At 47.4% G+C, this 27,870-nt stretch overlaps 1 protein-coding gene and 1 long non-coding RNA gene across 3 annotated transcripts in view; one reads left to right on the top strand and one right to left on the bottom strand.

Moving 5' to 3' along the window:
* The window catches only part of BBS2 (Bardet-Biedl syndrome 2), a 33,029-nt gene extending 31,928 nt beyond the window's left edge, over positions 1–1,101 (bottom strand). Inside the window, exon 1 of the mRNA XM_042918756.1 lies at positions 810–1,101. Within this exon, the coding sequence (XP_042774690.1) occupies positions 810–926 (117 nt within the window). The 5' untranslated portion in view covers positions 927–1,101. The remainder of the gene's footprint in view (positions 1–809) is intronic.
* LOC122208103 lies at positions 1,095–27,787 on the top strand. 2 transcript variants are annotated; one of them, XR_006197107.1, is made up of 4 exons: positions 1,095–1,183; positions 6,173–6,296; positions 24,905–25,026; positions 25,864–27,787. It is a non-coding gene; the product is annotated as an uncharacterized LOC122208103 (long non-coding RNA). The 2 variants fall into 2 exon arrangements; XR_006197108.1 differs by lacking the exons at positions 24,905–25,026; positions 25,864–27,787 and adding an exon at positions 9,255–10,287.
* Positions 27,788–27,870: the final 83 nt, after the last annotated feature.

Below are 27,870 nucleotides of genomic sequence, written 5' to 3' on the forward strand. Positions count from 1 at the left end.
AATTAATGTAATGAAGCCTTGTCCCTATTAAAAGTTATTGCGCTTGGTGTCACTGTATTCCATGTATTTGGTCATGCCTCCATCAGTGCCTTGATTTGCCTTGTCTGCAGCCCTGCAGGATTATAAGCTTTGTGAAAGCAGGGATTCCAGCTTTATCTCCGAATCCCCAACATCTAGCACAAGGGAGGTGTTAAGTTTCCTGAATGTTAAATGACCATGTCTTTTTCACCTCTGTGACTCCCACACCTTGCACAGCATCTGGCACATAGTAAGCGCCTAACGGGTACTTAGCGAATAAATTATAGAAAAAGACATAAATGTACATGGATAAAGATCAGGTGAAATTTTAATTGTTTAACTTAGGGGTCTTTGTATTTTTTTTTCCTTTTTTTCTGTAAAGTTGTTTGGCTCGAGAGGCAATATAAAATAGTGAAAGGAGCTCCAGAGTGACAGGCAGAGGCCCTGGACTCAACTCTGGGGTGGGTTACCACTCCTAACCCTGACCAAGCCCCTTCCCTTCTGGGGACTTTTCTTCCCCAAGCTCCCTATCTGCACAGGAACTCCAACAGTGTCCAAGTCTAAATGCCTGAAGACAGGTAAAGTTAAGTGTTTAAAAAAGCCCTTCATGCGAGACCCCATTATTCTTCCTTATTCTGCGCGGGAAGGACGGCTACCGACGCTACCGCCCGGTCGCCGGGCAACTGTGGCTGGGGGCGGGGTCGCAGGGTGAGGGGCGGGTCGCATCGGAGCGGCCTGCGGAGATCCTGGGGACACTAGGGACCCGGGCTCGGTGTGGTAGGAGCGGTTACCTTGCCCGCTTGGGTGGCGGCTGCCAGGCACGGGTGAATCCCGTCGTAGCGCCCTATGGCCACCATGCGGGGGCTGATTTTGTGGCGCAGTTTCAGGGTGAACACAGGCAGCAGCATGATGGCTCAGAAGAGGGCTCGCCGCCCGAGGCATGCGTAGCGGAGCCGGCCTCACCCGCCGCGGTGCGGGGCTCGGGGACCAGAGCAGCCCGTCTTCAGCTGCTTCAAACCTGGCGCGAAACAGTGCGGGATCTAGGAGGCCCCCAAACCGCCCGCTCTTTTCTGTGGCCGCTCAGGCCCGCCGAGCCTCTTCTGCGGCTGCGCAGGCTCCGCCCGGGTCCTTCTGCGCCTGCGTGGTCCGAGAGCCTGCTCCTGAGGTTGGTTCGCTTTCTTTGGTGGAGTTGCGTGTTTTGTTGCTGTTAACTTGACCCAGTTCCATCCCACTGTACGAATGGGTCTGAGCTGTTGCACCCCCGGGGCTTCTCCTAGCACCACAACCAAGCTGCACCCCTGCAGATTCCACACACTAGTACCGCACTCCCAAAGGGTCATTAATTCAAGAAAAGGTGTCTTGGATGCCTGCTCTGCCTTTTGACTTAACTGTTAGTCGAGGCAAACCACAGTGGTTACCGGCACTAACTATACGATCCTTTCCGGATATTTTTAATCACGCTTTAGACTCTCATGTTTAAATAGTCTAGGGCCCCGCTTGTAAAATTCCTTATATATTTTTAAATGAAAACGTGCATAATTGAAACGTCACAAAACGTCTCATCGTTCATTCAAGCACACAGTGTGTCGGGCACTGTTCTAGACAAAAGAGGTACAGCAGTAAACATAGCGTTTACTACTCCACTGGTGCTCTCCTGGCACTAACATATTTGTCACCAGAGACCACCACTAAACAAGAAATACATGTAGTAGGTCATTTGGTAATAAGAACTATAAAGTTAAAGGAGGAAAGAGGGGTAGAGGGTTGGAGGAAGTGGGGTACTAAATAGGGTGGCAGGGAAGAGACCTCACTGACAATTGACATTTAGGCAAGGACTTGAAGTGAGGCATTCTGCCTGGAAGAGTGTTTCAGCAGGTACAAAGGCCCTGAGAGCTCCCTCTGGCTGCCTTCTGGAGATAGACATTTAAAAGTGAGAGATGAAATTAATAAAAACCAAAGGAGGAGACTGAGAAGGAGCAGTCATTGAGGAAGGAGGACCAGGAGTATAGTGTTCCGTAAGCCAAGTGAAGAGAGGGAGAAGGAAAATAACAGTGTCAGATGCTGTAAGTAGGTCTTAAAAGATGAGTTCTAAAATGTTCTTGTTACTTGGGTTTTGTAATTACAGCTGTACAAATGAACATCTTTCTTAAAACCTACCGGTGTGTCTGTGACTAGGTACAACCTCTTTTGGAGATCATGTCAAAGGACTAAATTTGAGATCCTTGATTGAATGTCAGACCTCAGACAATGGACCTCTGCACCTCCTCTGATAGGCCTTGCCTCTGAGTTCTCCCAGCCCCTTTCTGCCCTACCACTTCCCCTGTCACTTAGGGAAACATCACAGTTCCTAGGAGTTCCCCGTAGTGGGAATTGCCCTGGGCTTGTCCCCCTGCCCTCATCCATCAGAATTTACTTTGTTTTGTGAAGTATCCTTCCCCTCCACCCCCAGACCCTACTTCCATGAAGTTGTCATCAGACTGAATCCACTCCACTCTGCTAATAGCTGATCTCAGCTTGATAGGCCACCTGTCCCACGAACAGCTTGAAAGGCATGAATCTCTACTAGAGATCACTTCAGGCCATCAGTTTCAGACAGACATTTATCGAGGGTCTCCATATGCCCGGCAGTGTCGAAGGACCTATGAAAACAGCAGTGAACAAGAAAGATGTAATTGTGCCCCTGTGGAGTTTACAACCTAGAGGACGTAGGGAGCAACAAACATTACCCATGAAAGCAAGTAAGATCATTTTGTCTGGTCATAAGGCTGAGGTGCTGGATAGGCCTCAGGAAAAGCCTCTCAGGAGAAACCTGAACTAGGATCTTTATGACAAGAAAGCAGCAGCCATTAGAAAGTGTGGGGGAAGGGCTTCCCACACAGAGGCAACAATAGGGGGAAAGGCCCAGGTTGGGCATGTTCGAAGATCAGGAAGAAGACAACGTGGCTGGAACCTAGTGAGTGAGAAAGAGGTCACATCACCTAGGGCTGTGAGCCATACCGAGGAGCTTAGCAGGTGGACAAGTCCATGTCTAACTGGATTGCCCTGTGAGGCTGGCCTTGGTCTCCACCTACCCAGCGAAGCCTCACTCACTTTATGTACTGCCTTGGTGGCCTGGACCTTTATGGTTTCTCTTCCTAACGGGACGTTGCAATCAGCAGCAGCAGCATCACTGACATTTATTGAGCATCTTCTACATGCCATCATTTCTAAGACTTCATGTGGATCATCCCACTCAATCCTATAATAACCTTAAGAGGCAGGTACTATTTTACCCTATTTTACAGATGACAAAACTTTTCCTTTGTCTCCTCCTCCCTTCATGACTCTTCAGTGGCTCCCCATTTTCTACCAAAGAGAGCTCAAGCTCTTTGACAGCTTATGGAAATCAAATTCTGACCACCTTTGGCCTCTGCAAGCCTCCTCTTTTGCCACCTCTTGCCTTGAACTCGATCCCGTCTCTGCTGCTGTCTCTAGCTTCCCTACCTTTTCTCACATTTACCCTCTGCCTGGACTGTCCTTTCCCTCATTTCATAACTCCCTCCCATCTTTGGGGACAGGCTGGACATCATAATTCCAGACAGTCATATCTGCTACCACATTTAGGAGGGGTCCGGGAAATCACATCATTTGCCATATGGGGAGTATCTGGGAGCATTTGAGTCTTTGGATCACAATCCTAATTAGGGAGTATTTATTGGGAGTATTTGCCATATTGGGAATATTTGAGTCTTTGGATCACAATCCTAACTAGACTCAGCAAGGATCCCCAGAAGGGTAGATAATCCCCATCCTTTTTGCCTCTTTGCCACTGGACAGAGCAGAGGACTTGGAGGCTCTTTTCCAAGGAGGAAGGAACAACAGCTAGGAGAGGCTGGCCCAGAGAGGCCTCTCCCCCTACCAGCAGTCCCAGAGTGTTCCCTACCTCCAATGATTCCCCACCCCAGGAATCACTGGCTTTTCAGGGAAGACTCCTGTTATCTTCACATCAGTGAGACCTGGGGCTCTGCTGGTGGGCTCTAGGTTGGCAGCCCTACATAGTGCATGAGCCCACAAGTCTCGAAGTATGAAGAACTGGGTTCAAATTCCTCCTCCACCAGTCACGCACTGAGACTCGGGTCCATCAATGAATCCTAACGTACACACTTATTGAGTGCCTTCTCTGTGCCAAGCATTTGACACACACACTTATTCACTTAATGCCCACAGCCAGCTTTGGAGGCAGATTCTGTCGTCATCCCCATTTTACAAGAATGGAAACTGAGTCACAGGGGGTTTATAACCCAAGCCCAAGGTCACACAGCTGGTAAGTGGCAGAACAAGGATAGCAAATGCAGGTGGTCTGGCTCCAGGGCTTGAACTACTAACCACTGCACATACTGTTCCCGCAGTGAACTCCCTGAGCTCCGGCATCCTCTTCTACAAAAGAGAAATATCCATAGTCCTACTTCTGGGGAGTGTTGTGATAATTATACAAATTAATAGAAGTAAAACCATGACTGGCACTTAATAAGGGCTCCCATAAATGGTTCTTATCGCATTATGGGCTTATTACCTCTCGGTGGGAAAGCTGCCTTTGGCTCGTTAGGATCGCTACTGTAATAAATTTGGTGTCTTTTCTTTCTTTCTTTCTTTCTTTCTTTCTTTCTTTCTTTCTTTCTTTCTTTCTTTTTAGCAAGTAGCATTGTTCCTGGTTCCTTCTTATCCCTGGGGGGGGAAAAACCCACCTAGCTAGACAGAAGGGTATGGTGGAAACTAGGTGAGATCCATCTTGGGATGCCCACTTCCCAGGGGTCTTGGGCCACACCTGCCACCTGCCTGCCCCCCACCCACGTCCTCACCTCGCTATGTGAAGCATTCCCACTAGAGGGTGTGCAGGTGTAAAGAACAGAGGTTTGTGAGCCTTAGGACTCTGGATTACAGGCCTGGAGAGAGGCCAGCTGAGAGGGACCCTTGGGACAGAAGGCCTCCCATTGTCAGTCACAGTATTGACTTCTGGACAGTGGACTGGGGCAGGGGGCCAGCTGGAGGTGGACCTTTTTTTTTTTTTTTTTTTTTTTTTTTTGAGAGGGGTTTGCAGAGAGAGAGAGAGAGAGAGAGAGAGAGAGAGAGAGAGAATCTTAAGCAGGCTCCATGCCCAGCACAAACCCCGACTCGGGACTCGATCTCACGACTGTGAGATCATGACCTGAGTGGAAATCAAGAGCCAGACACTTAACCAGCTGAGCCACCCAGGCACCCCTGGAGGAGGACTTTGGACTTTTCTTTTGTGCACTGTGATGTCTGCTGTTTTCACAGCAAGTTTGTACTTTTGTAATAAACACACACACTTTAAAATAGTGTGCGAGGGCCGCCTGGGTGGCTCAGTCGGTTAAGCATCCGACTTCAGCTCTGGTCATGATCTTAGCGGTTCATGAGTTCGAGCCCCGCATCGGGCTCTGTGCTGACAGCTCAGAGCCTGGGCCTGCTTCAGATTCTGTGTCTCCCTCTCTCTCTCTTTACCTTCCCTGCTCACTCTCTCTCTCTCTCTTAAAAAAAAAAAAAAAAAAGGATAATATAGTGTGTGAGTGGAGGATGTCTGTGAATTTCAGAGATCCAGATCCACAGCCCCTCCCCACCCTTACTGCCCCAGAACCCGCCTATAAAAGACCCCAGTCTGAAATTTCCCTAAACTTAAGGGCAGTGGCCGTTAGGATCTCTCCTCAGAGCACAGAGGGGCAGGAGGAGAGCAGGGCAGCACAGGGCCAGGCTCTGTAAGAACGCTTTACGAGCAGCCCTCCCAGATGTCCCCTCCTTCAACCCTTCATCACCTGACTCCCATCACGTGACTGCAGTGGGTCTGCTGCGGGCCATGGGGGTGAGGCTGTCCATCTGGGTCTCCGGTTAGCCCATGTCACACATGTGAGAAGTGAGGAAATGAAGAATCAGATTGCAAGCCATTTACTTAGCAGCATGTCACATATTAAAAAAATCAACAACAGAAATTGCTCCTTCTGGTCAGTAGACAGGAGAAAAGGTACCACCACTACTACTAATGATAGAAGCTAACATCTGTTGAGCACTCACTACGTAGCAGACTGCTAAATTACTCATATTATGATCTCACTTAATCCTCCAGCAGTGCTGTGAGATAGGTAATATTATCCCCATTTTTCAGATGCAGAAACTAATTTCAACTCCAGTTTGCATCTGCCCCGCCCCCCACCGCCCATGCATGTCATCGAACTGGTAGAAAACCCGGCAGATGCCATCTCAACTGAATGACCACGATGAGTAATATGGTAAGTCACGTTATCCTGCACGGGGCTTCACCTCTGTGGTATTTTCCCCTCAAACTCGTAAGCCCTGTCTAATCAGGAGAAAACAACAGATAAGCCCAAAATGAGAGACAGTCTACAAAATACCTGACCAGAACTCCTCAAAACTGCCAAAGATCATGAAAAGCAAGGACAAACTAAGAAACTGTCACAGAGTGGACCAGGTTCAGGGCACATGGTTAGGAAATGCAATCCTGGCTTGGATCTTGGAGGAGAAAAAGGACGTTAGTGAGAAAATTGGAGAAGTCTGACTAGAATTTATAGATTGGTTAGTAACATTGTACCCATGTTAATTTTGTGTTTTTGACAGTTGTACCGTGGTTATATAAGATGGTAACATTAGGGAGACTGGATGAAGAGTCTGCAGGAAGTCTGGCATAGTGCTGGAGATTGGGATGGTCCTGGAAAGGAGGACTGACTCTAAAGGGCACAAGGGAATTTTTTAGAGTGATAGGAATGTTATATATTTTGATTGTGGTGGTGGTTACATAGACATACACATCTGTCAAAACTCATCAAACTGTACATTTAAAATAATTTTATTGCATGTAAATATACCTCGAGGAAGTAGGGTTTTTTTAATTTTTAAAATCTAAATTTTAATTTTAAATTTAAAAAAATTCAAATCCATTTTTAAGTCACTGCCATACATTAAAGCCTTCGATGGCTTCCCATGACACATAAAACCCCAAATCCTAACTTGGCCTACAGAGCTCTGGTGTCTGTGAACCACCCCACCACACCAAGTGTGGCCTCACCTCAGGACATTTGCACTTACAGCCCCCTCCACCTGGAGTGCTCTGCCCCCAGATCTTGTCAAGCCTGGCTCCCAGGTGTCAATAAAATCTCAGCTCAATGGACCCCTCCTCAGAGAGGCCTACCCGGAGCTCCTGGGGCGCTCTCTCTTTCTCTCTCTCATTACCCTGCTTTGTCATCCCCATCCCTATAGCATTGGCCTACATAACTTCTTCCCACTGAAAAAATTCAAAATAGATTGTTTGGTTTTGCACCAAGAAGCACTGAGAAGCGGTGCCTCCTTCTTTTTCTCGTTTTTACACCATGACACTCACAAAGACCATGACTGAGATGTTGGGCATGCATGATTCTGAATACGATTCTGGGTGGGCCTGAGACTCCCGAAGAGAAGGGAAGCCATGAGGAAATGATTCCCGTTTCCACACATGAGGACATATGAGGACTTCATAACACAATAAAGCAATGCTCTACCTCACATCCTTAGTTATCTAAAGACCGATTCAATAAGTTGCATTTAGAGACTCTTTAGGGAAATAAAGAAGAGATTTGGTCTAGCAGGATTCAAATGCAGTCGGTAAGCCCAGTACCCAAGGAGCAGAGGAACAGCTCCTGGCCCAGCCCGCCCCGCCTGGGCACAGATCAAAGCTGATAGCTGGAGTCTGTTCCAGTTTCCAAGGAGTGTGCTCTTTATAGCCCCCTGGAGCCATACCTGGGTGTGGGCAGCATCAGACGCTGGCTGAAGCTTGACTCAGCTTCTGTAATTACCTATTTTGGTGGGAAGCCAACGGCTGGGGCACCTGCTCTAGAAGCTGGAGTTTTTCTATGTTGGTATGAATCCCTAGAGCCGACAGCACAGTGCAGCCTTGCAAATCTGAGCACCATATCTTCAGGTGGCAGAGCCGGCTAAAGAAATTCCAAGTCCCAATTCTACAGTCATGGCATTTCCCAGTCGGAAAGGGCAGAGAGATCACCAGCCCCAGCTTCTGACCATCCAGCCCCTATTTGAATACTTCCCATGATTGAGATGCTCACAGCTCACATGGAGGCCATTACCTTTAAACACGATCCTCAGAAATCTCTCACTGACATTATGTGTATAAATATTTTTTATATGTTATATACATATATATCTTTTATATAAACTTACATAAATAGTCTCTTACTCATTATATTAGACTGACCTACGTCTCTCTGTAGAAACAGACAGATTGACTACATGACCTTTGGGGTATTTGAAGATGTATCATCTTCCCTCCGTGGCTTCTTTATGCCAAACACTCCCAGGTGGACCCTTCAAGGGTTCCTTGGGGTGTGTGTGTTGGGGATGGGCATGGAATTCCTAGTTCCCATACCCACCACGGCACACTTTACCATGACTCCTTGCTTGAGGAGACTGCAGACATAATATATTTTGAGCCCTACCCGCTCCCCACCCCCCCCCACACACACACACACACAGAAGTCCTTTCCCTCACTTGTGGAATTGTCCAGCAGGGACACCAGGAAACAAAGATCAGGGCTATTGTCTTGAAAAATAGACAAAAGCAAACTGGCCAAGGTACAAAGGCTTGACGGGACACAGAGACATGCTCAGCCAGGATTGTGAGAAACTTAACCAAGAGACTATTAACAGAGGTGTGGGCAGGACTTAGGAAACCAACACGGGATAAGGAGGCAGCCATGACTACCTGTCATGGGCTGAATTGTGTCCCCCGACCACCACCAAAAAAAAAAAAAGGTATGTCGGAGACCTAACCCTCAGGGCCTCATAATGTGACCTTATTTGGAGAGGGTCTTTGCAGAGATAATAAGTTAAGAGAGGTGGTTATAGTATCATAATCCATATGACTGGTGTCCTTATAAAAGGGGGAAATTTGGATACAGACACACACACACACACAGAGAAAGCCATGTAAAGAGATGAAGGCAGAGATCAGGGTGATGCTTCTATAAGCCAAGGAGTACCGAAGATGGCCAGCACACTCCCAGAAGCCAGGGGAACCCCTCTCATGGCCCTCAGAAGGAACCAGTCCTACAGAGACCTTGGTGTCAGACTTCTAGCCTCCAGAACTGTAAGAGAATAAATCTGCTATTTAAGCCACCAGTCTATGGTGCATTGCTATGGCAACGCTGGGAAACTAACACACCACCCCTAACCTTCCCCAGAGAAGAGAGCTGTGTCCCAGGAGCACCTGGCTGGAGCTGCATTCACAGAGGTGGCAGAGCCAGGAGGAAGCTGAGCAATGAAGAGCCTCACCACTCTCTCCTCCTACCCTCCAGCCCCCTGCGTGGCCTAAGCCAGTGGAAGCCCGCAGGCAAGGGAGGTGGGAGAAAGTGCCTGGAGGGGCTCACTGTCCACACCTCTTACACCTATCTGGGTATCCCCTCTGCAGATACAGCAGGAAGGGAAGTCAGGAGAGCCTGATCCAACACTTTCATCTGACCTCCTCCTTCCCCAGGAGGGAGCGTGACAATGCAGCCATTATAATGCAGAATCGACAGTCCAATTGGATGTGGATTCTCAGTGCGCACGTGCCTGCTGAATACAAGGCTGCTGCCTGTGACATCATTGCTGTCTTGTGCTTCCACTCGTGCACCCCAACCTCTTTAGAACAATGGCTTCTTGAAAGATTTTGTTATTGAATAGGTAATACTTTGATATCGTATCCAATTAAAAGATACAAAAGCACAAACACGAGGATGTGGAGAAATCGGAACCTTCGTGCGCTGTCGGTGGGACTGCAAAACGGGGTGCAGCCGCTGTGGAAAGCCGTATGATGATTCCTCAAAAAATTAAAAGGAGAACCACAATATGCTCCAGAAATTCCACTTCTGGGGATTATACCCAAAGGAGCTGAAAACAGGCACTCAAACAGCTACCTGTACGCCAGTGTTCAGACAGCATTATTCACAACAGCCAAACAGTCCCAGTAGCTACCAGTAGACGAATGGATAAATCGGCAAAATTCCTATCGTGGAATAGTATTCAGCCATAAAAAGTACCGCATCCATGCTTCCACGTGGAGGAGACTCGAAGGTATTAAGCCAAGTGAAATGAGGCAGACACAAAAGGACAACTATTGTATGATTCCATTCACATGGGATACACGAATAGGCAAATATATCGACACAGAGGTTCCAGGGGGAGGGGGCGGAGGAGGCGGAGGGGGGACTTATTGTTTAACAGGGTGAGGAAAAAGTCCTGGACACAGACGGTGGTGACAGTTGACCCGTGAATGTGCCTAATGCTACCGAATTGGATATTTTAAAATGGTTAAAAAGGTAACATTTAAGTTATGTGTATTTTGTCACAGTACAGAAGAGTGTATTTTTTTTTAATTTTTTTTTTTAACATTTATTCATTTCTGAGACAGAGAGAGACAGAGCATGAACGGGGGAGGGTCAGAGAGAGAGGGAGACACAGAATCTGAAACAGGCTCCAGGCTCTGAGCAGTCAGCACAGAGCCCGACGCGGGGCTCGAACTCACGGACCGCGAGATCATGACCTGAGCCGAAGTCGGACGCTTAACCGACTGAGCCACCCAGGCGCCCCCCAGAAGAGTGTATTTTTTTTTTTTTTATTTTTTAAAAATTTTTTTTTTCAACGTTTTTTATTTATTTTTGGGACAGAGAGAGACAGAGCATGAACGGGGGAGGGTCAGAGAGAGAGGGAGACACAGAATCGGAAACAGGCTCCAGGCTCCAAGCCATCAGCCCAGAGCCTGACGCGGGGCTCGAACTCACAGACCGCGAGATCGTGACCTGGCTGAAGTCGGACGCTTAACCGACTGCGCCACCCAGGCGCCCCAAGTGTATTTTTAAAGAGTACGCAACGAAAAGGAAGTCCCCCTCCCGCCCCAGTCCTTGCCATGCAACCCCCTCCTTGGAGACCCTCCTAAGACCAGGTTCTGACTCTCCTTCTGAAGACTGGAGTTACACAGGTAGGTGCTCTCCTCCTGAACCCTTCTCCCTAGCTTCTGTTCACTCCATAAAGGGTGGCATACTAGACACATGGCTTTATATTTTGCTTTTTGCACTTAACAATATGCTTTGGGGAGCATCCTTGTTCTTCTGTGTCTCCCTCTCTCTCTGCCCCTCCCCCCCCCACACGCTGTCTCGCCCTCTCTCTCAAAAATAAATATTTTTTAAATGTTTTAAAAATTAAAACATAAGGGGCGCCTGGATGGCTCAGTCGGTTAAGCGTCCGGCTTCGGCTCAGGTCGTGATCTCGCGGTCTGTGAGTTCGAGCCCCACGTCGGGCTCTGTGCTGACAGCTCAGAGCCTGGAGCCTGCTTCGGATTCGGTGTCTCCCTCTCTCTCTGCCCCTCCCCCGCCCATGCTCTGTCTCTCTGTCTCTCAAAAATAAATAAACATTTAAAAAATTAAAAAATTAAAAAGAATGGTAGAATTTCAGAAACCCGCCAAGTGTGTGTATTCGTGAGGACAGGGTGGGGATACGATCTCGTCAGTTCGGCTTCACAAACGTTTATGGAGGCCACACCAGGAGAAAGGTCCCTTGCTAGATGCTGGTATAATAATAGCCGACAGCTATAAAGCTCTTACCATGTGGCGGCTACTGTTCTTTGCACATTAACTTACTTAATCCTCAGAACAACCTTATGATGTACGTGCTATTATTAATTAGTCCCGTTTTACAGGTCAGTACTGCCGGGCATGAAGAGGTAAGTAACTCGCCTAAGATCCCATAGCTAATTAGTGATGGAACCGGGGCTGCACCCAGAGTGGGGCTCTAGGGCCCTTGCTCTTGTACAGTCCTGATGCTGCCTCTTGGGCATGCAAACATTTACAGAATTTCATGCCAGCCCCGGGCTTCCTACTGAGAGAGGTATAATGATGCCTTAGACATAAGCCCCATGCTCAATGAGTTCACGGCTGCAGCAGGGGCAGAATTACCCTAATACAAGGCCAAGAACTGATCAGTGTTAAAAGAGGAACAAATCGAATGCTCTGGATGGTGGAGGAAAGATGACGAGAAATATCTTGTAGAGGACGGGACATCTGAGAGTAAAGGGAACCAACAGTAATGGACCAGCCATCCCACACCGGCCACTTCCTATGTTGAGTCCTCCTGATGACCCTATCACCGACCCCATTTCACAGACCCAAAAAACTGAGGGTCCCAGAGATGCATTAAAGTGGTGAAGCCAGGAATCCTCTCCCAGGATCAGCTATAACTCAGAGCCAGCAGCCTCTCTGCGGTGAGGTGCCAACAAGGTGTTCCCAAGGCCAGTGACATCAGCCCTCCTGTGTTGGGAATGTGTGGGATCTTTAGTCAGCCTAATGTGAATTGTGGCCAATTAACAAGCCAAAAGCACTTTGAAGATGACACAGTGCATGTAAAGGGCCCGTTCCCACAGATGGCAGTCAGTGAGGCAGGACAGGGCGGTTTGGGGTGAGGATTATGGGGGGACAATGTCTCAGCAAGGCAGGAATTCCTGGGGCAGAGGAGCCAAGAGGGAGGAGGTTGAACTCATCAGCCAGGCTGGGCTCCAGGAGAAACCTCACTGTTTCTAGAAGGATCAAAAGGAGTCTCTTAAGAGGTCCTGGGAAGCTGCAGGCCTCTGGCCACCCTCCTAAAACAATGATGTGAATGGGGGCATCCCACATGCTGCTCAATCGATGGTCACCACACACTGGGCTCTCGCCAGATGCTTATATAAAGTATCAGCAGAAGGAGACACAAAAACCAGGGAACAGTTGTTGCCTCAGAGAGAACTGCAGGGCTGGCTCAGGGGAGGGAGACAGACTTTTCACCGCACACCCTTGTGCTTCCTTTGAATTTTGAACCATCCAACTGTATTGTCTCTTCAAAAAGAAATAAAGCTGAAAGTTTTAAATAAAGATGATCAGAGCATATCGCTGGGGAAGGAGAAAGGTTACAGAGTAGCTTGTTGGATGTAATTTAATTTCTATGTTCTAAAACCCTACGTGTGACACCAATAAGGGAACACACTGACATCACAGACCTCCTAACGGGATGCACTGAGGACCCGGGATCACTTCCGTGGTGTTGCTGCCCAAACTGCCAAACCCGAATCTACTCCTAAGGACGTGTCAGGCAAACCTTGAGTGGCCCGGCCTGTACCCCTCCAAAATGTCAAGGTCATGAAAGAAAAAGAGGCAGAGGACCTATTTTAGACGGAAGGAGAATAGAAACCCATGGCGACTAAATGTAACTGTGTGGTCCTGGATCGGATCCTGGAGCAGAAGAAAAAATTGCAGTCAACGATGTTGGTGAGACAATTGGCAAAATTTAAGTTAAGATGTGCAGACTAGATAATGGTACTGTGTCAACATTAAATTTCCAGATTTTGTTGATTATCATATGGCTGTATAAATTAATATCTTTGTTTTCCAGAAATACATAATGAAATATTTAGCAGTAAAGGCTCAACTTACTCTCAAATGGTTAATACACATATATATTAATACGTATATATGTATTATATATACATATATATTAACATGTATATATATGTATATACATTAATATGTATATATATATATATGTACATAGAAAGAGAGAGAATGATAAATGTGACAAAATGCACATCTGGGTAAAAGATATATGAGAGTTCTTTATACTAATCTTGTAAGTTTTCCTTAACTGTGAAATTAATTCAAAAACAATAGAAAGATATAAGCCAAAATCTTATCAGTGCTTATTAGTGTGGCGGGATTGCCATTGAGTATTTTTTCTTTTTGCCCATCTATACTTCCCTCGTTTTCTTCTTTCCTTCCTCCCTCCCTCTCCCTCTTCTCTCCCTCCGTCCCTCTGCCCTTCCCTCTGTCCCCCCGCTCCCTTTCTTCCTTCCTTCCCTCCCTCCCTCCCTCCTTCCCTCCTTCCCTCCTTCCTTCCTTTCCTTTTGAAAAAGTGATATGGTAAAAGTAATTCAGCCTAGTTCTTTTCATTGTTGTTGTTGTTTAAGTAATCTCTACACCTAATGTGGGGCTCAAACTTACAACCCTGGGATCAAGAGGCCATGTATGTTCTACCAACAGAGCCAGCCAGACTCCCCTTTGGTAAAAGCAATTCAAATGCTATAAATGCCTATTCCAGCATAAGTCTGCCTCCTCAGCTCCCCAGCACCCCTCGCAGAGGTAACCACCACCATTACATGTTTCTTGCGTCTCCTTGCAGCTGTATTCTGTCCGTACGCGAACGTGGACTGTCTAGGTAGCCTCTCCTTGCTTTCTCCCCACAAATGGTGGCATCTCGTGTCTTGATGTGCACACCATTCTGTACCTTGCCTTTCCTCAGATAACACTATGTATCTTCATGATCCCTCTATATGAAGACATATTTTTAAGGGCTGCCTAGAATTTCATTGCACTGCTGTGTCATGATTCTTTGAACCAATCCCCATTGTCATGGACAGTTTAGTCCTTTTCCAATCTTTTATAAGCAAAATTACAATGAATTGCACCCACTCTTTGTGCACAGTGTGTAAATAAATACATAGAGAGGATAATCTCCTACAAGTGGAGGTGCTTCCTGGAAGCACGTATGCTTTCACATTTTGAAATTTTTTTTTTAACGTTTTTATTTATGTTTGAGACAGAGACAGAGCATGAATGGGTGAGGGTCAGAGAGAAGGAGACACAGAATCTGAAACAGGCTCGGGGCTCCGAGCTGTCAGCACAGAGCCTGATGCGGGGCTCGAACTTACGGACTGCGAGATCATGACCTGAGCCGAAGTCGGCCGCCCAACCGACTGAGCCACCCAGGCGCCCCTGCATTTTGGATGCTGTCGTGGTTGGCCCACAGGATGCGCACATCTGGTTCTCCACTGCCCCCGCACACCGCACGCTTCACATTTTTGGATCTCTGCCAATCAGATAGATTTTTTTTTTTTTTAATGATATCTGGTTGTAGTTCCAATTTGCATTTCTATTATGACAAGCATAGATGGTATCTTATCATTTTCTCTAAATGCCATTTGTATTATTCTGTCATCCCTCCCTGCAAGTATATGAATGATTTAAATTTTCTACCACAGACCTAACCCTCCCACAGAGATACCCATGGCATTAATCCCAGGCTGAGCCCTCTTTGGACCCCTCTGGGGACTGAAAAGAAGAGGATCTGTATCTCCTGGTGCATCTAGACCACAGCCATCCCAGGGACTCCAGTCTCCTTTTGTGTTTACTAGCTGTAAACCAAGGGCGATAATTTACCATGGGAGCTGGGAACGTGACTCAGCTCAGGGTTGGGCAGCCCCGGGCTCTCTGACCAGCCAGCCCCTGGTGCCTGGCCCATGAAGGCCTGATCTCAGAGTTTGCAGCGTGCCCCCTGCCCATCCTCAAAGAACAGAACTTCTTAGTCCCTCTGAGTTTCTGTTTTCTCCCCCAGTCTTTGAAAAGCTGTGGTGGGAACAGAACACTTCATTCAAAGGAAGTCCTGAAAGGCCCTTTTGTGGTGCATCCGGTCCAGGAACCAGCTCAGTGTTCTCTGAAGGAAAAAAGACTTGAACAAAAGCTGGCATCCTAGGAACCCTGGAGGTCAGGCCCTCGTTAATTAGCCACTGGCGTCCCTGCCTCATTAGTATTCACACACAGGCAGAACACAGCTTCTGCCCTCTAAGCTTTCCCTTGAACCTCCTCCATGCAGAGATTGATGTTAGAGGTGGGATTTTTTTTTTTTTTTCCCTCCATCACTTGCAAGATATCCACAGATAGGGGCTTTTTCTACCTCAGGACCTGGCTGAGGGGGAACATGGCCAGGTTGTCAGTCATTATCTTGATCACGCCCTTCTTGTAGACAGAGCCCCAGCTTTGGAAGCAAATGGACTGATGTTCAGATTCCCCACTCTACCCCTTTCTGGCTGGATGACCTTAGCAGATGACCTCTCGGGGCTAGTGTTCTCCCTACAATTATGGATTTACAATAGTACCTATTGTTCAAGGAAGGTGCTGGTGTCTTGGGACACAAAAAATGTGCAGAAAGGGGATTTGGAGATCACAGAAGAACAGAATGAGAAGGGATTCGTTTGCCAGGCTTTTTCTTAGAGGAGATCAACCCAAGGAAATAACCACTGAGTTCTAAAAAAAAAAAAAAAAAAAAATGCAATCAAATCCTAATACTTCATTTTGAGTTGAAATTCAGAAACTTCTTATTATGCTATTACCTTCAAGGTAAACAATTAAAAAGTAAAAGAAATAAAAAAGTAAATCCTCGCCCTCGCTGCTAAGGCCCCATGTGAGCAGGCCTCTGTCCACCTCCTTGTCTCCAATCTACCACTCAACCTTGGACTGTGGGGTGTCGGCGGGGGCAGGGGCACGAGGGCAGGCCATCTCGAGATGGGCCACGTTGGCATGAAGATTATTTCGAGCTGAAGGCAATCAAGACCCTATGGGCTCAATAGAAACTTTTGCCCCTCCTTTAACTACCCAGAAAAATCTAAATTGGGGGTGTTTTCCAGACCAAGGGTTACTACCAGAGATAAATTTTATCTGAGTCACCCATCTGTATGGCAGGGGCAACATCTAATAACCGAACATCTGCTTTTCTTCTTATCGCCCTTTGAAGCGCACTCCTTTGCCCTGAAGTCCCAGGCCCCTACCCACATCTCTTCAGTTCAGGATGACAAACGTACCTCATTTTGCCTGACCGTTTTGGGAATTCCCATGTGTGTATGGATTCCCCATCTGTACGTCATTAAATTTAATTTCCTCCTATTCATCTGTCCCAAGTCGATTTGATTCTTAGTCCAGCTACAAGGACCCTTGAGGGGACAGGAGTTCTTGCTCCCTGACAGCTCCAAGACCGTGCCAGTGAGCATCTCTCAGTGTGTGAATGCTCAGGGTTCCCTTATCCCTCCCCCAGCCCCTGATGGTGGAAGCCCTTTCGACCTAGACTCTCTCCCACCCTCTCCTCTCCACTCTGGCTGACTCCTGCTCAACATTCAGGTTTCAGCTGAAACATTCACTTATGTAGAATGTGCAGGGGCCCGAACCCCTGAGTGGGTTATTTGCTCCTACGACCCTCTCTCTGCAGGTTCTGTCTGTAGTTTCAGACACCCTGTTTTCCTTGCTGGCTGCTAGAGCCACCAGGATGCATTCCTAGAGCTGGCACTGTGACTCACTGTGACTGGCCCTGGAAGGGGCTTGTGGAATATTTTGGCAAGGAAGAAGAGGGGAACATACTGGGGAAGGAAAAGATAGGTTGGAAGGGAGACGTGGATGTACCGACAGGCTTTCTGGAGTCCCACAGCAAAGGGCAGCCACCTACTCGCTTCCCGCCTGGGTAAAGCCCCCTGGAGATGAGGAGAGGTTGGGACACACACGTCTATGGCACTTGAAGGAACAAGCCCTTTGAAATCCCCTTCTGAACTTTGCTGGGTACTTCCTCTTAGAAGCTTCAAAGTGGTTTTCAAACCCTAATTACCCCACACACTATGGCCCCAGGCAGCCGCCACACTGGGCCTAGATGTTCCTGTTTGCAAGTTAGGAAACTGAGCCCCAAAGTTAAGTCCTTGCCCGGGGCCCAAAGAGGAAATCAGCCTGAAAGGTTGTTCCCGTTCTCAGGAAACTACCCAATAGAGGAAGAGCTGGAAGCTGAGGGTACTTTGGGCCTCGGTTTACCTATATGGGTGAGGGGACCCTCACTGCTCTACAATTCTTTAATTCTCTACTGTGCATTTACCCAGCTCAGGAGTTGAGGCAGCCCAGGCAGGCCACATGCGGCCCTCAAACATGTGTTGTGATTGTCTTAGGGTTTTGTTTTTTTTTAACAGAAGATTTTTATAGCAAAATTGAAATTTGAGGATTCTCTTGAAACATCAAAAGGTCTGGAAACACTGGACCCACAGATTCCATCTCCACTAGGTCTAAGGCTAGCTGGAGCTGGGCAGCAGCTACCTCCTTTGCACAGGGCACATGTTCGCCAGTTCGCCACAGACCCCAGTGCCCCCTCTTGTCTCCGACCTGGCTTCCTTCACTCATTCATGAAACCCACTGAGCCCTCTTGGCAATTGAATCAAAGCTCTTGTACTGCCTCTTCCACCTTAGTTACTACCTCTGGCTGCACTGGCCTTCTCTGGGTTTCTTGTAAAAGCCAAACTCTTTCCAGCCACAGGACCCTTACATATGCTCTTCTGTCTGCCTGGAACTCTCAGTTGAAGGGTGGCTTCCTTTATCTGAATTGGGTTCCCCTTAATGTATCTATAGCTATCTCCCAGGCCGCATCACAACTTGTATTTATTCATGACTGTGCTTACTTGCTTGTCTTCTGTCTCCCCTATTAAAATACAAACTCCTGGAGGGCAACAAAAACTCAGTGTTATTGACTGCTGCCTCTGCAGCATGCAGCCCAGAACCAGACAAACCTTGGGAACTTGGTAAATGTTTCTGGCGTGAACGTGTGCATGAATGCATGAATGGGACCCTGGCAGGCCCAGTGGATGTCCATCCAATGATAAGTAGCCAGTCATCCTGCCAGGGGCAGGCACATGTGCTCCCTTTTCCAGAAGCCCTGGGATAAAAAGTGAGCGAGAACACTTCAGGGGGGTTTTAAAAGTATTTATACCTGGATACATGTGTCAGGCAAGGACAGATGACTAAAGCAACCAAAGAAGACGCCAAAATGACAGTACAAAGTGAGGCTTCTTCCAGATGCAGAAAAGGAGGCTTGGCTTCAATTAAATCAGCAAGTCCCAAAGTGGATGCAGAGAGGGGGGATGATGGACACCAATCTCAACAATCACGAAAAGGAGAGCCTCCCTTGAAGTTCAAGAGTTTAAGGCAAAGACAAGCCACCTCCCTCATCCTACTTTATGCAAAGGACCTTATGATGTCTTCTACCCAAGACACAGGATGAGTCAAGAATAAAAACAGGTTTAAGGAAGCATCCGATTGCTAGGGGACAGGTCAGAGGCTGGGTTGGAGGCCCATTTACAACCATGTGGTCAGTGTTTGGTGATGTCGAATGAATAAATGACAGCATGAATTTTGCAGATATCCAATATTATAAGATGCCATATTGCATGCCTCTCCCCCAGGTGCCCAGCAGATCCTGGCCAGAGCAAGAGTGCTGGGCAAAACAGATTCAAACGGTCATTCATTTGGTGTATCTGGTATCTCCAAGGTGTACCTAACTCATGTTAAAAAGGTTAACCTTCCAGGCTGGGAGTCAGCCACTGAAAGGGGGTCGGCCACAGGGAAATTTACAGGGTGAGGATGGTGAGGCTGAATAGGTTTGGCATCTCATATTGGATGAATGGAGGGGTTCTCCAGAGGTGGGGGGGTAAAGGGATGAGGTGGCGTGAACAGGTATCGCCAGCTTCTGGTCAAGAATCCGTTCCCAGCATCTCAGATCCCAAGAGGGAACAGCTCCTCATCGTTGGCCATCCCCCAGCTTCTCCCGGCCTCCTGCAGCATCTCTCCCCTCCATATCCCAGGAAAATAAGAGAGATTGGCCAGAGGACAAACGTGGCACTTGAGGGTGGCTGGGGGCTGGAGAAGCGGAAAAAGGCAGGAGATTTTTGCTCATCACAAAAACAAACAAACAAAAAAACCCTAAAGAAAAAAAACCCATAAAACTTTACTAACAGTGCTCCCCAAAAGGGAATAGACTACTGCCTAAGGTAATGAGCTTCCGGTCACTGGAAGAGTACAGGTGAGACCCTGGAAGCCATTTTCATGACTCTTGTAGATGGGATTCCAGCCAGCATCAAGTAATGTTCTTATCTTGGTGGCTGTGGGTGGGAGAGTTCTCAGACCCCCTGATATTGTAGGCAACATTTTTTCTGTATCTTTTGTTTTTCTTATGGAAAGTGTTGATAAGTTTCTTTAGTTTCTCAAAAGGGTTTATGACTCAAAAAAGATTAAAAATTATTCAGAGGAACTGATGAGGTCACCATTTCCCCAACCACTTCTGATTCTGCACATCAGAATCATCTGAGGAGTTAAAAAAAATATGGGGTGCCTGGGTGGCTCAGTCGGTTAAGCGTCCGACTTCGGCTCAGGTCATGATCTCACGGTGTGTGCGTTTGAGCCCTACGTTGGGGTCTGTGCTGACGGTTCAGAGCTTGGAGCTGATTTGGATTCTGTGTCTCCCTCTCTCTCTGCCCCGCTCCCACTCATTCTCTTTCTCTCTCAAAAATAAATAAACATTAAAAAAATTTTACAAAAAATATGAGACCCTCCCCAGCTCCCACTCCGAGCTTACTGAACCAGAATCCCCCAAAATTTGTGTTTTTGAAGAGCTCTTACTGGATGATTCTGATGCCCTCAACCAAGGACTGGTCTGAAGTCTCTAAAAAATAGTAACCAAAGGAAGGCCTCCGTGAATTTTAAGTGATTTTTCACCCCGAAAGTTTTAGAATTCCAAGACAGAGGTCACAAAACAGGGCCCCGTGGGCTTCTCTGGCCTATGGGGGTGTTTTAAAATAATAAACAACTTTGGCCAATGTTTAAAAATTGGAATAGTTCTGGGTGCGTGGATGGCTCAGTCAGTTAACTGCACAACTCTTGATTTCGACTCAGGTCATGATCTCACAGCTTGTGAGTTCGAGCCCCAAGTCGGGCTCTGCACTAATTGTACAGAGTTTGCTTGGGATTCTCTGTCTCCCTCTCTCTCGGCCCCTCCCCCACCCCTCACTCGCTCCCTCTCTCTCTCTCAAAATAAATATTTACAAAAATAAAAAAATTGGAATAGTTCACACACAATTCAAATTTTCAACTTCTATAAAATGCAATAAATTTCTCCTATAAAATCTCCTATAAGAGAGCTAACAAAATTTGACCCTAATTTGCAAATCCCAATATTTGATTGAAACTTATTGTGTTTGCCACAGTCCCCACCACTCCCTATGGCATACAATCAGCTTACTTTGCTCTTAGGAGTTAACTGCCTAGCCCCTGCAGGCACTTAAGTTTGAGACCCCTATTTGGAGCTTCCCCAAAAATTCACCAGCCTAAGAGATTGTTGACTCCAACGTATTTCCCAAATTGAGAAGAAGGCTGTCTGCTCCTGGCTGAGCTGGGAACTGAGGGGCCACAGGTCTCCACTTTCCCCAGCCCTCTGCCTCCCACCCAGCTGACATCCAGGAGTTGTCCTTCAACTCTGTCCAGCACCAGGCCAAGGACTTCAAAGCCACACTAGATCCAAATTGAGTTGACACTAATCCTCTTTGGCCTCGGCCTGTTTTCTTCTGCCAGGCAGAAACTTCCCGCCTCTGCTCGCTTCCTTTTAAAATTAACAAGCGTTGCAGGCAAGCATCAAAGGCAGGGTTGTGTCTTTAATATTCCAGGCAGGCCCAGGCTGTGATCACAGCCCCTCCCCCATCTTCTTCTCTTCCCAACTGAATTGGGGAAAATGGTTCGGCTGAGAGTGCCAGAATCAGAACATTGGCCATCCTTGTCTGTTTGATATTTGCACCAAGGAAAATTCCAGGGCCAGCAGAACATCTTCACAGCAATTTTCTTCAAAGTGCCCTGCAAAAACTGGGCAATTATTTGTAAGAGGCAGCCTTAGAAGGGTATGTTATTATCCCCATTTTACTGGCAGGGAAGCAGAGGTCAAATGGCCTGCCCCAGCCAGAGAGAAAGAGAGAGTGAGATGGATGGAATCAAAGCATAAATCAATGTTCATCTGAGACTCACACAGACCTGTGTCTGGTCCAGGAATTCTAGCACACCCAGGCTTTCATACCCGGCTGGGTTGTCGTGACCGCCCCTCCTGGTTCTCATGCTAGGCTTCCCAGACCTGAGCTGTGTGAAGACAATAGGTCAGTAACCCCACAGGCACTGACTGAGGGGGTAACAAGTTCTGTCATCAGCCCTCTACCACGCAGGAAATGACTGTGGAGACTAATGATCCTCCTTCCATACAACCCTTCAACTCTTGTCTTTGTTTTTTTTCTCTGTAACATTAATTGGGGATGATCTGATTATTTTCAGAGGACCATGCATTTATCCTGAAGTAATCCACAAGTTAAATAACTAGGGCACCATAGTTCCAAGTTATTAGTGGAACCCTGGCAGGTGGGAAGGGGCTGTAGGGTCAGAGGATTGGTCCATCTAGCTGAGGGACCTGTTCAAACAGAAGTCCACGGACACCACCCCCGCTGAGATTTTGGCGTTGGAGGTCTGGCAAGCCCACTGTTGGCAGAGCTCGTCGCAGGGGCTACAGGTCCTGAGCTGCTATATTCCCTCCCACATCTTTGGAGGAAAAGCCTGGCCAAAAAGTGCCTGCAGACAATGAACAATTTTCTCAAAAAAGTGACTTTGATCCCAACGCTTTTATTTATTTTTTAAAAACTTTTAACATTTATTTATTTTTGAGAGACAGAGTGTGATCAGGGGAGGAGCAGAGAGAGAGCTGAAGCAGGCTCCAGGCTCTGAGCTGTCAGCACAGAGCCCAACGCGGGGCTCGAACCCACAAACCATGAGATCATGACCTGGGCCGAAGTCGGATGCTTTACTGACTGGGCCACTCAGGCGTCCTAATCCCAATGCTTTTAAATACAAACTGCCTTTCTGGGACTTCAGCTGAGGGGACTGCCCCTCTAGAAATCATAGACTCAAGCACCTTCCCAACAGCTCTCTCTTTACCAGCACCCAGAACAGAACTGGGAGGGCCCTGAGCAGTTATCTAGCTATGGACACCTCCTCAGTGTTTCGGGGGGAACTGAGGCCCTGGCAGAGAAGTGAATTAGTGAGTGAGTGACACCAGTGAGTGAATTAAGAAGACTTGGTTGCCCTGGAGAGAGAAGATACAAGAGAAAAAGTAAGATGTGTGCACAGAGGGGAATGAGACAAGAGGAGGAGAGAGGAGGAGGAGGAGGAGGAGGAGGAGGAGGAGGAAGAGGTGGAGGAGGAAGGACACAAAAGGGAAGGAATGGAGAGCAAGAGAAGGGGGGGGGGGGACAGACACCCTTGTTTATTTCACCACCTAAGCACATGGTTCTGTGATACCCGCCAATGATCTCTCTGGGAATCTCAGCTCCCCAATTACACCATAAACCCTTCTTTGTACCCCTAGGTGAGGCATGTGGCACCGTGTGGGGCCCTAAGCAGTTGCTTCATCTGAGCGGGTGGTTCTGCGAATGGCCACATTTGATAGTCACATGGGAGTTACAAAGGCCAAGAGGTTTTATTCCTCGATGCATCACCTCACCCAGCTGATCCGCACCATGGGTGGGATGATAGGCAAGGCCCTTCCCCTCTCGGAGCCTCAGGCTCCCTATCTGTAAATGGGTTTGGGATTGAGACAGGCTTTAGACCACATTATTGCCCTTATAGCCCTGGCATTCTAGAATTACGTTCATTCCAGGAGTTCTGCTTCTGTCCTTCTTCAGGTATTCCTGAGAGATGTTAGAGGGCAAATCCAGAACTCCTTACTATAAATAAATTTCAACTGGAAGGAAGAGTTTTTCAACAAAGGGTATAAAGCACAGAAGCCTAGGATGAGTTTTGCCAACTTGACCAATCCCCCGTGGCCTGAGCAACTGCTGGCAGAGAACATGAAGACTTCGGACACAGCTCCAGGCTGTCCCTCCACTCCCCACTGACCCTGAGTGGCCTTCCTGGGACGTATGAGGGTGTTCATCTTCCTCATCCCCCAAGATCACTTTGAGTCCTCTTAACAGGGAAATTATTAAAAACCAGTAAGGTGCGGGGCGCCTGGGTGACTTAGTTGGTTGAGCATCCAACTTCAGCTCAGGTCATGATCTCACAGTCCGTGAGTTTGAGCCCCGTGTCGGGCTCTGTGCTGACAGCTCGGAGCCTGGAGCCTGCTTCGGATTCTGCATCTCCCTCTCTCTCTGCCCCTCCCCACTTGTGCTCTGTTGCTCTGTCTCTCAAAAATAAATAAATGTAAAAAAAAAAAATTTTTTTTTTTAAATCAGTAATGTGGAAAGACAGAGACAGGCCGTGTGACTATGAAAGTGATACAAACTGGTCCCAAAGTCGGATTGGTTAGTGCGATGCCCACTGAGCAATCGTAGAACGCAGCGCGTTAGCAAGAACACTGGACCACAGAGTAGACCCAAGCAGCCAAAAATCTTTACAATGGTACACTCAGCCTCAGTACTAATGAGGGGAATGTAAACCAGTAACCAAGAAAATGCCATTTTGTATCTGCCAGACTGATGAAACTTAAGTCTGACAATATCAAGTGTTAACAAGGACGTGGGCAAATGGTCCCTTGAGGACACTGATCACACGGGAGTATGAACTTTTGGTAAGCAATGTGGGACTATCTAGTAAAGTAGAGTCAGCCTGTGACCTTCCGCTCAGCAAGTCTGTTCCCAGAGAAACTCTGGGACATGTCACACAAGGAACCATGTATATGTGGCAATCCATTACAGCAGCGTTTGCAATAACGATAAAGGGGAAACATCTAAATGCTCGCCAATAAGAAAAAGGATAGAACTGTGAGATCGTCTTATAATAAATAGAATGCTATATGGCAGTTAAAATCATAAATTTCAAAATGCTAAGCCAAAAAAGCAAAAAAAAAAAAAAAAGTTGTAAAAGGCTACATGGAGAATGATGCCATTTTATATGAGGTTTACAAACTTGTAAAACAAGACCATATAATTTTTTTATAGATACATATATATGTAGTAAAAGTAGAAAAACATGCATGGGCATGGTCGACACTTTGAGAAATCAGTTCCTGGGTTTGGTGGTGGGGTAGGCAGGAGATAAGGGACGTTTACATGAAGGGTTTCCACTCTGCTTTGCTCCTTTAGGTCATTGAAATGAATAATAGGACTTAATGTTAATATTTGGTCATGCTGGAAGTTTCTACATTTAATTTTCTATTCTCTGTTTTTGAAATCGTTCAGAATAAAAATAATAACTCAAAAAAGAGAGAGAGCAAAAAACAAGGAAGAGCATTGGCCCAGAGTTCCAACTGAGAAATCTCCAAGTGCCGCTGTTCCCTTGGGCAAGTCCACTAACCCTGAAGGTGAAGCTGGTGTTCAATGGTTTTCCTACGGGTTCTAGCTGCGATACCACCCCCACCCCAGACAAAATCATTACGTGAGAGGAGGTGGGTGGGATGCACAAGACAAAACAGATTTCAAAAAGAGTGGCTGCCCCATTTAAATAGAAGAGAGGAGGGGTGAGGCCTGACATCCCCTCTGCAGCAGCCCCTGCAATACACCTCCCTGAATCCCCAGGGGTGTGAGCCTGAGCGGCGTGAAGACCCCAACACTCCGTGAGGAACCCAGAGTCTACCTAGACTGGGAGAAATGAAGGGCCAAGACCAGGCAGCTAGGGCACAAAATTTAAGGAGCTACTCACTCTCGGGGTCATTCAAGCACCACCCTGCACTTGCGTGCCTTTAGAGAAATCCTGCTTGCTTTCCCTTTTTCTGACGGCTATTGAAATATGTATTGCCCGTGCTGGAAAGCAAGCTCCTGATGACCAGTCCGTGTGTCTGGCTCACTGACCTCATCCAGAGTGTTAACCTGAAGCCTAGTACACAGCAGGGCCTGAATGTTTGCTGAAGGATTGATGGAAGGAAGGGAGGAGGGAAGGGAGGAAGGGAGGGAGGGAGGAAGAAAGGGAGGAAGGGAGAGATGGAGGGAGGGAGGAGGGAAGGAGGGAAGGGGGGAGAAAGGAAGGAAAGGAAAGTAGGAAGAAAAAGGACTTAGGAAGGACAAATGGACAGATGTGAGCCTCTCGTCCCATCCCCAAAGCCCTAATCTGGGCTACCAGCCAACCTGGGCCAGCCACTTTGCTCCTGGGGGCAATGAGTGTGGGTAATTGTTGGCTTTGACCTTACTCATCCTTCCTCTAGGGCCGTGTGCAAAGCGGAGGGTTTCACTTGCCCAGTGGGTACTGAATTACAGCCCTGGAGCTGGAGTCCTGTGTAATTAACTAGCAGCCACAAGCCCTGGAGAGTCTGTGAAGTCTGCCGAGCGCACAGATGATTGGGCATCGAGCAAGGTGGCTCCTAATCAGCCTTGGCCTGATTTTTACAATCCACAGAGCTGAGACCCACCTCCTGGGAGGCTGGTTACGCACCGGTTGTGGGTTCTTTACCTGGGCTCCGTGAATGGAAGGGGGGGCCTGGAAAACAAAATTCTGTGTGTATACATTTTGGTTGGAGTGAAGAGGCTTTCTTGGAGCTATCCTGAGACAGAACAGCCCCAGACTCCCTGGCATGTATAGCTTTCTGTCTCTCTCTCTCTCTCTCTCTCACACACACACACACATGCATTGTTACCTTAGCTTATCTGATGGAACAAATGTCTAGAGACATATATTTAAAGGAAACGTGAAGAACCTTACAGTTTATCAAAATCTGTACAAGCTCTTCCTGATGATAAGATCTTCAGAACTCGGATCACAGAGAGGGAAGCATCTCGTTAGCCCAGCAGGGGAGGAGTCATAGCGCATGAGGAAGGGGGTGCTGGCCCTGCTCCTCTCAACCAGCCTCCCACTCCAAAGCCCAACTCGCCAGGGTTTGGGGCTCTGTCACCCCTCTGCACCATGCTTTTCCAGGCCGGGCTGTGGACAGATTTGTGACAATGATGTTCACCCTTCGTGTTCTTCACGGCTTCCTACTGCTCTCGCGAGCTTTCTATCCTAGCATCTCCTGTCCTGCTCCTTCCACTTATCATTTCCCTTCTAAAAATGACAAGCTGATGTTCGGAGAGGTGACATGCCTTGCTAAAGCATCGAGGCCAAACTCCAGGTATATCTGACTCCGCATCAAGCCGTCTATAAACATAGCACGCCACCACAAACATAAAATCTTAATAATATCTACCATTGCTCGAGCACTTGCATGTTAAATGCTTGATCTTCTTCATTTTCTCTTAATCCTCACCATAACTCTATGAGTAGACCCAGGGACCCCCATTTTATAGTTGAGGTTCACAGAGATAAGGGAGCTTCCATAGAAAGCGGATGGAAGAGTCAGAATGGGAAACATGTGTGAAGGACTGCTGCCCATAATATTCATTATGCTCTCTCTTGCTAGAGTGTGAAAGGCTATCAAGAAACCCACAACTGGTGCGAGGACAACTAGGCTGTGGTTGTGAATGGACAGTGACACTGGGAGGCAGGGGCATGCAAATTATACCTCAATGAGGTACCATTACACTTCTTCACACTTATCAGAAGGGCAAACATTTCAAAGTCTGAATAGAAGTATTGGAGGAGGAAGTGGGGAAATAAGAACTCTCAGAAATTGCTCAAGGGAGTGCAGATTAGTAGAAGATCTTGGGAGAGCGATTGTCCCCCCTACCACCTAGCTACCCTCCTTCTAGGGATGAGTGAGTTTTGTATATTTATGTACATGACATGAAGGGGGATGTTCCTTGCAGGATTTTTGTAATAAAGAAAACATAGTATAAGGGTCTAGGGCAAGAGCAGGTGCAAGGGGGCCCAGTTAGGAAAGGAGCCGAATCTTCCTGGGAGGTGATGGTGGCCCAAACCCGGCGGCGGCGGTCAAGGCAGGCGAGACTGAGACGGAGACCATAGGGGAATCTGGTTGGAGGTGAGGTGGGGAGAGGCGGTTGGGGATGGAGTCTGAGATGCTGTTTGACATCCATATGGAGATGCTGAATAGCAGCCGGAAATATGGGGCTGAAGTTCAAAAGAGAGGCCGGGGCTGGAGATGTAAACTGGGAGTCATAAGCACATAGATGGTGTTTAAAGCCATAAGCCTGTTAACTTTTTTATTTCTTATAAATAAAAGAGCTGAAGCAAATATGATCATGTTGACATCTGTTAATTCTGGGTGGTCGATACGATGGTGGTTGTAATACTCTTCTTTGTACTTTTTAGTAGGTTTGAA

This window comes from Panthera leo, chromosome E2 (genome assembly GCF_018350215.1).
Source record: "Panthera leo isolate Ple1 chromosome E2, P.leo_Ple1_pat1.1, whole genome shotgun sequence".
NCBI classification, from domain to species: domain Eukaryota; kingdom Metazoa; phylum Chordata; class Mammalia; order Carnivora; family Felidae; genus Panthera; species Panthera leo.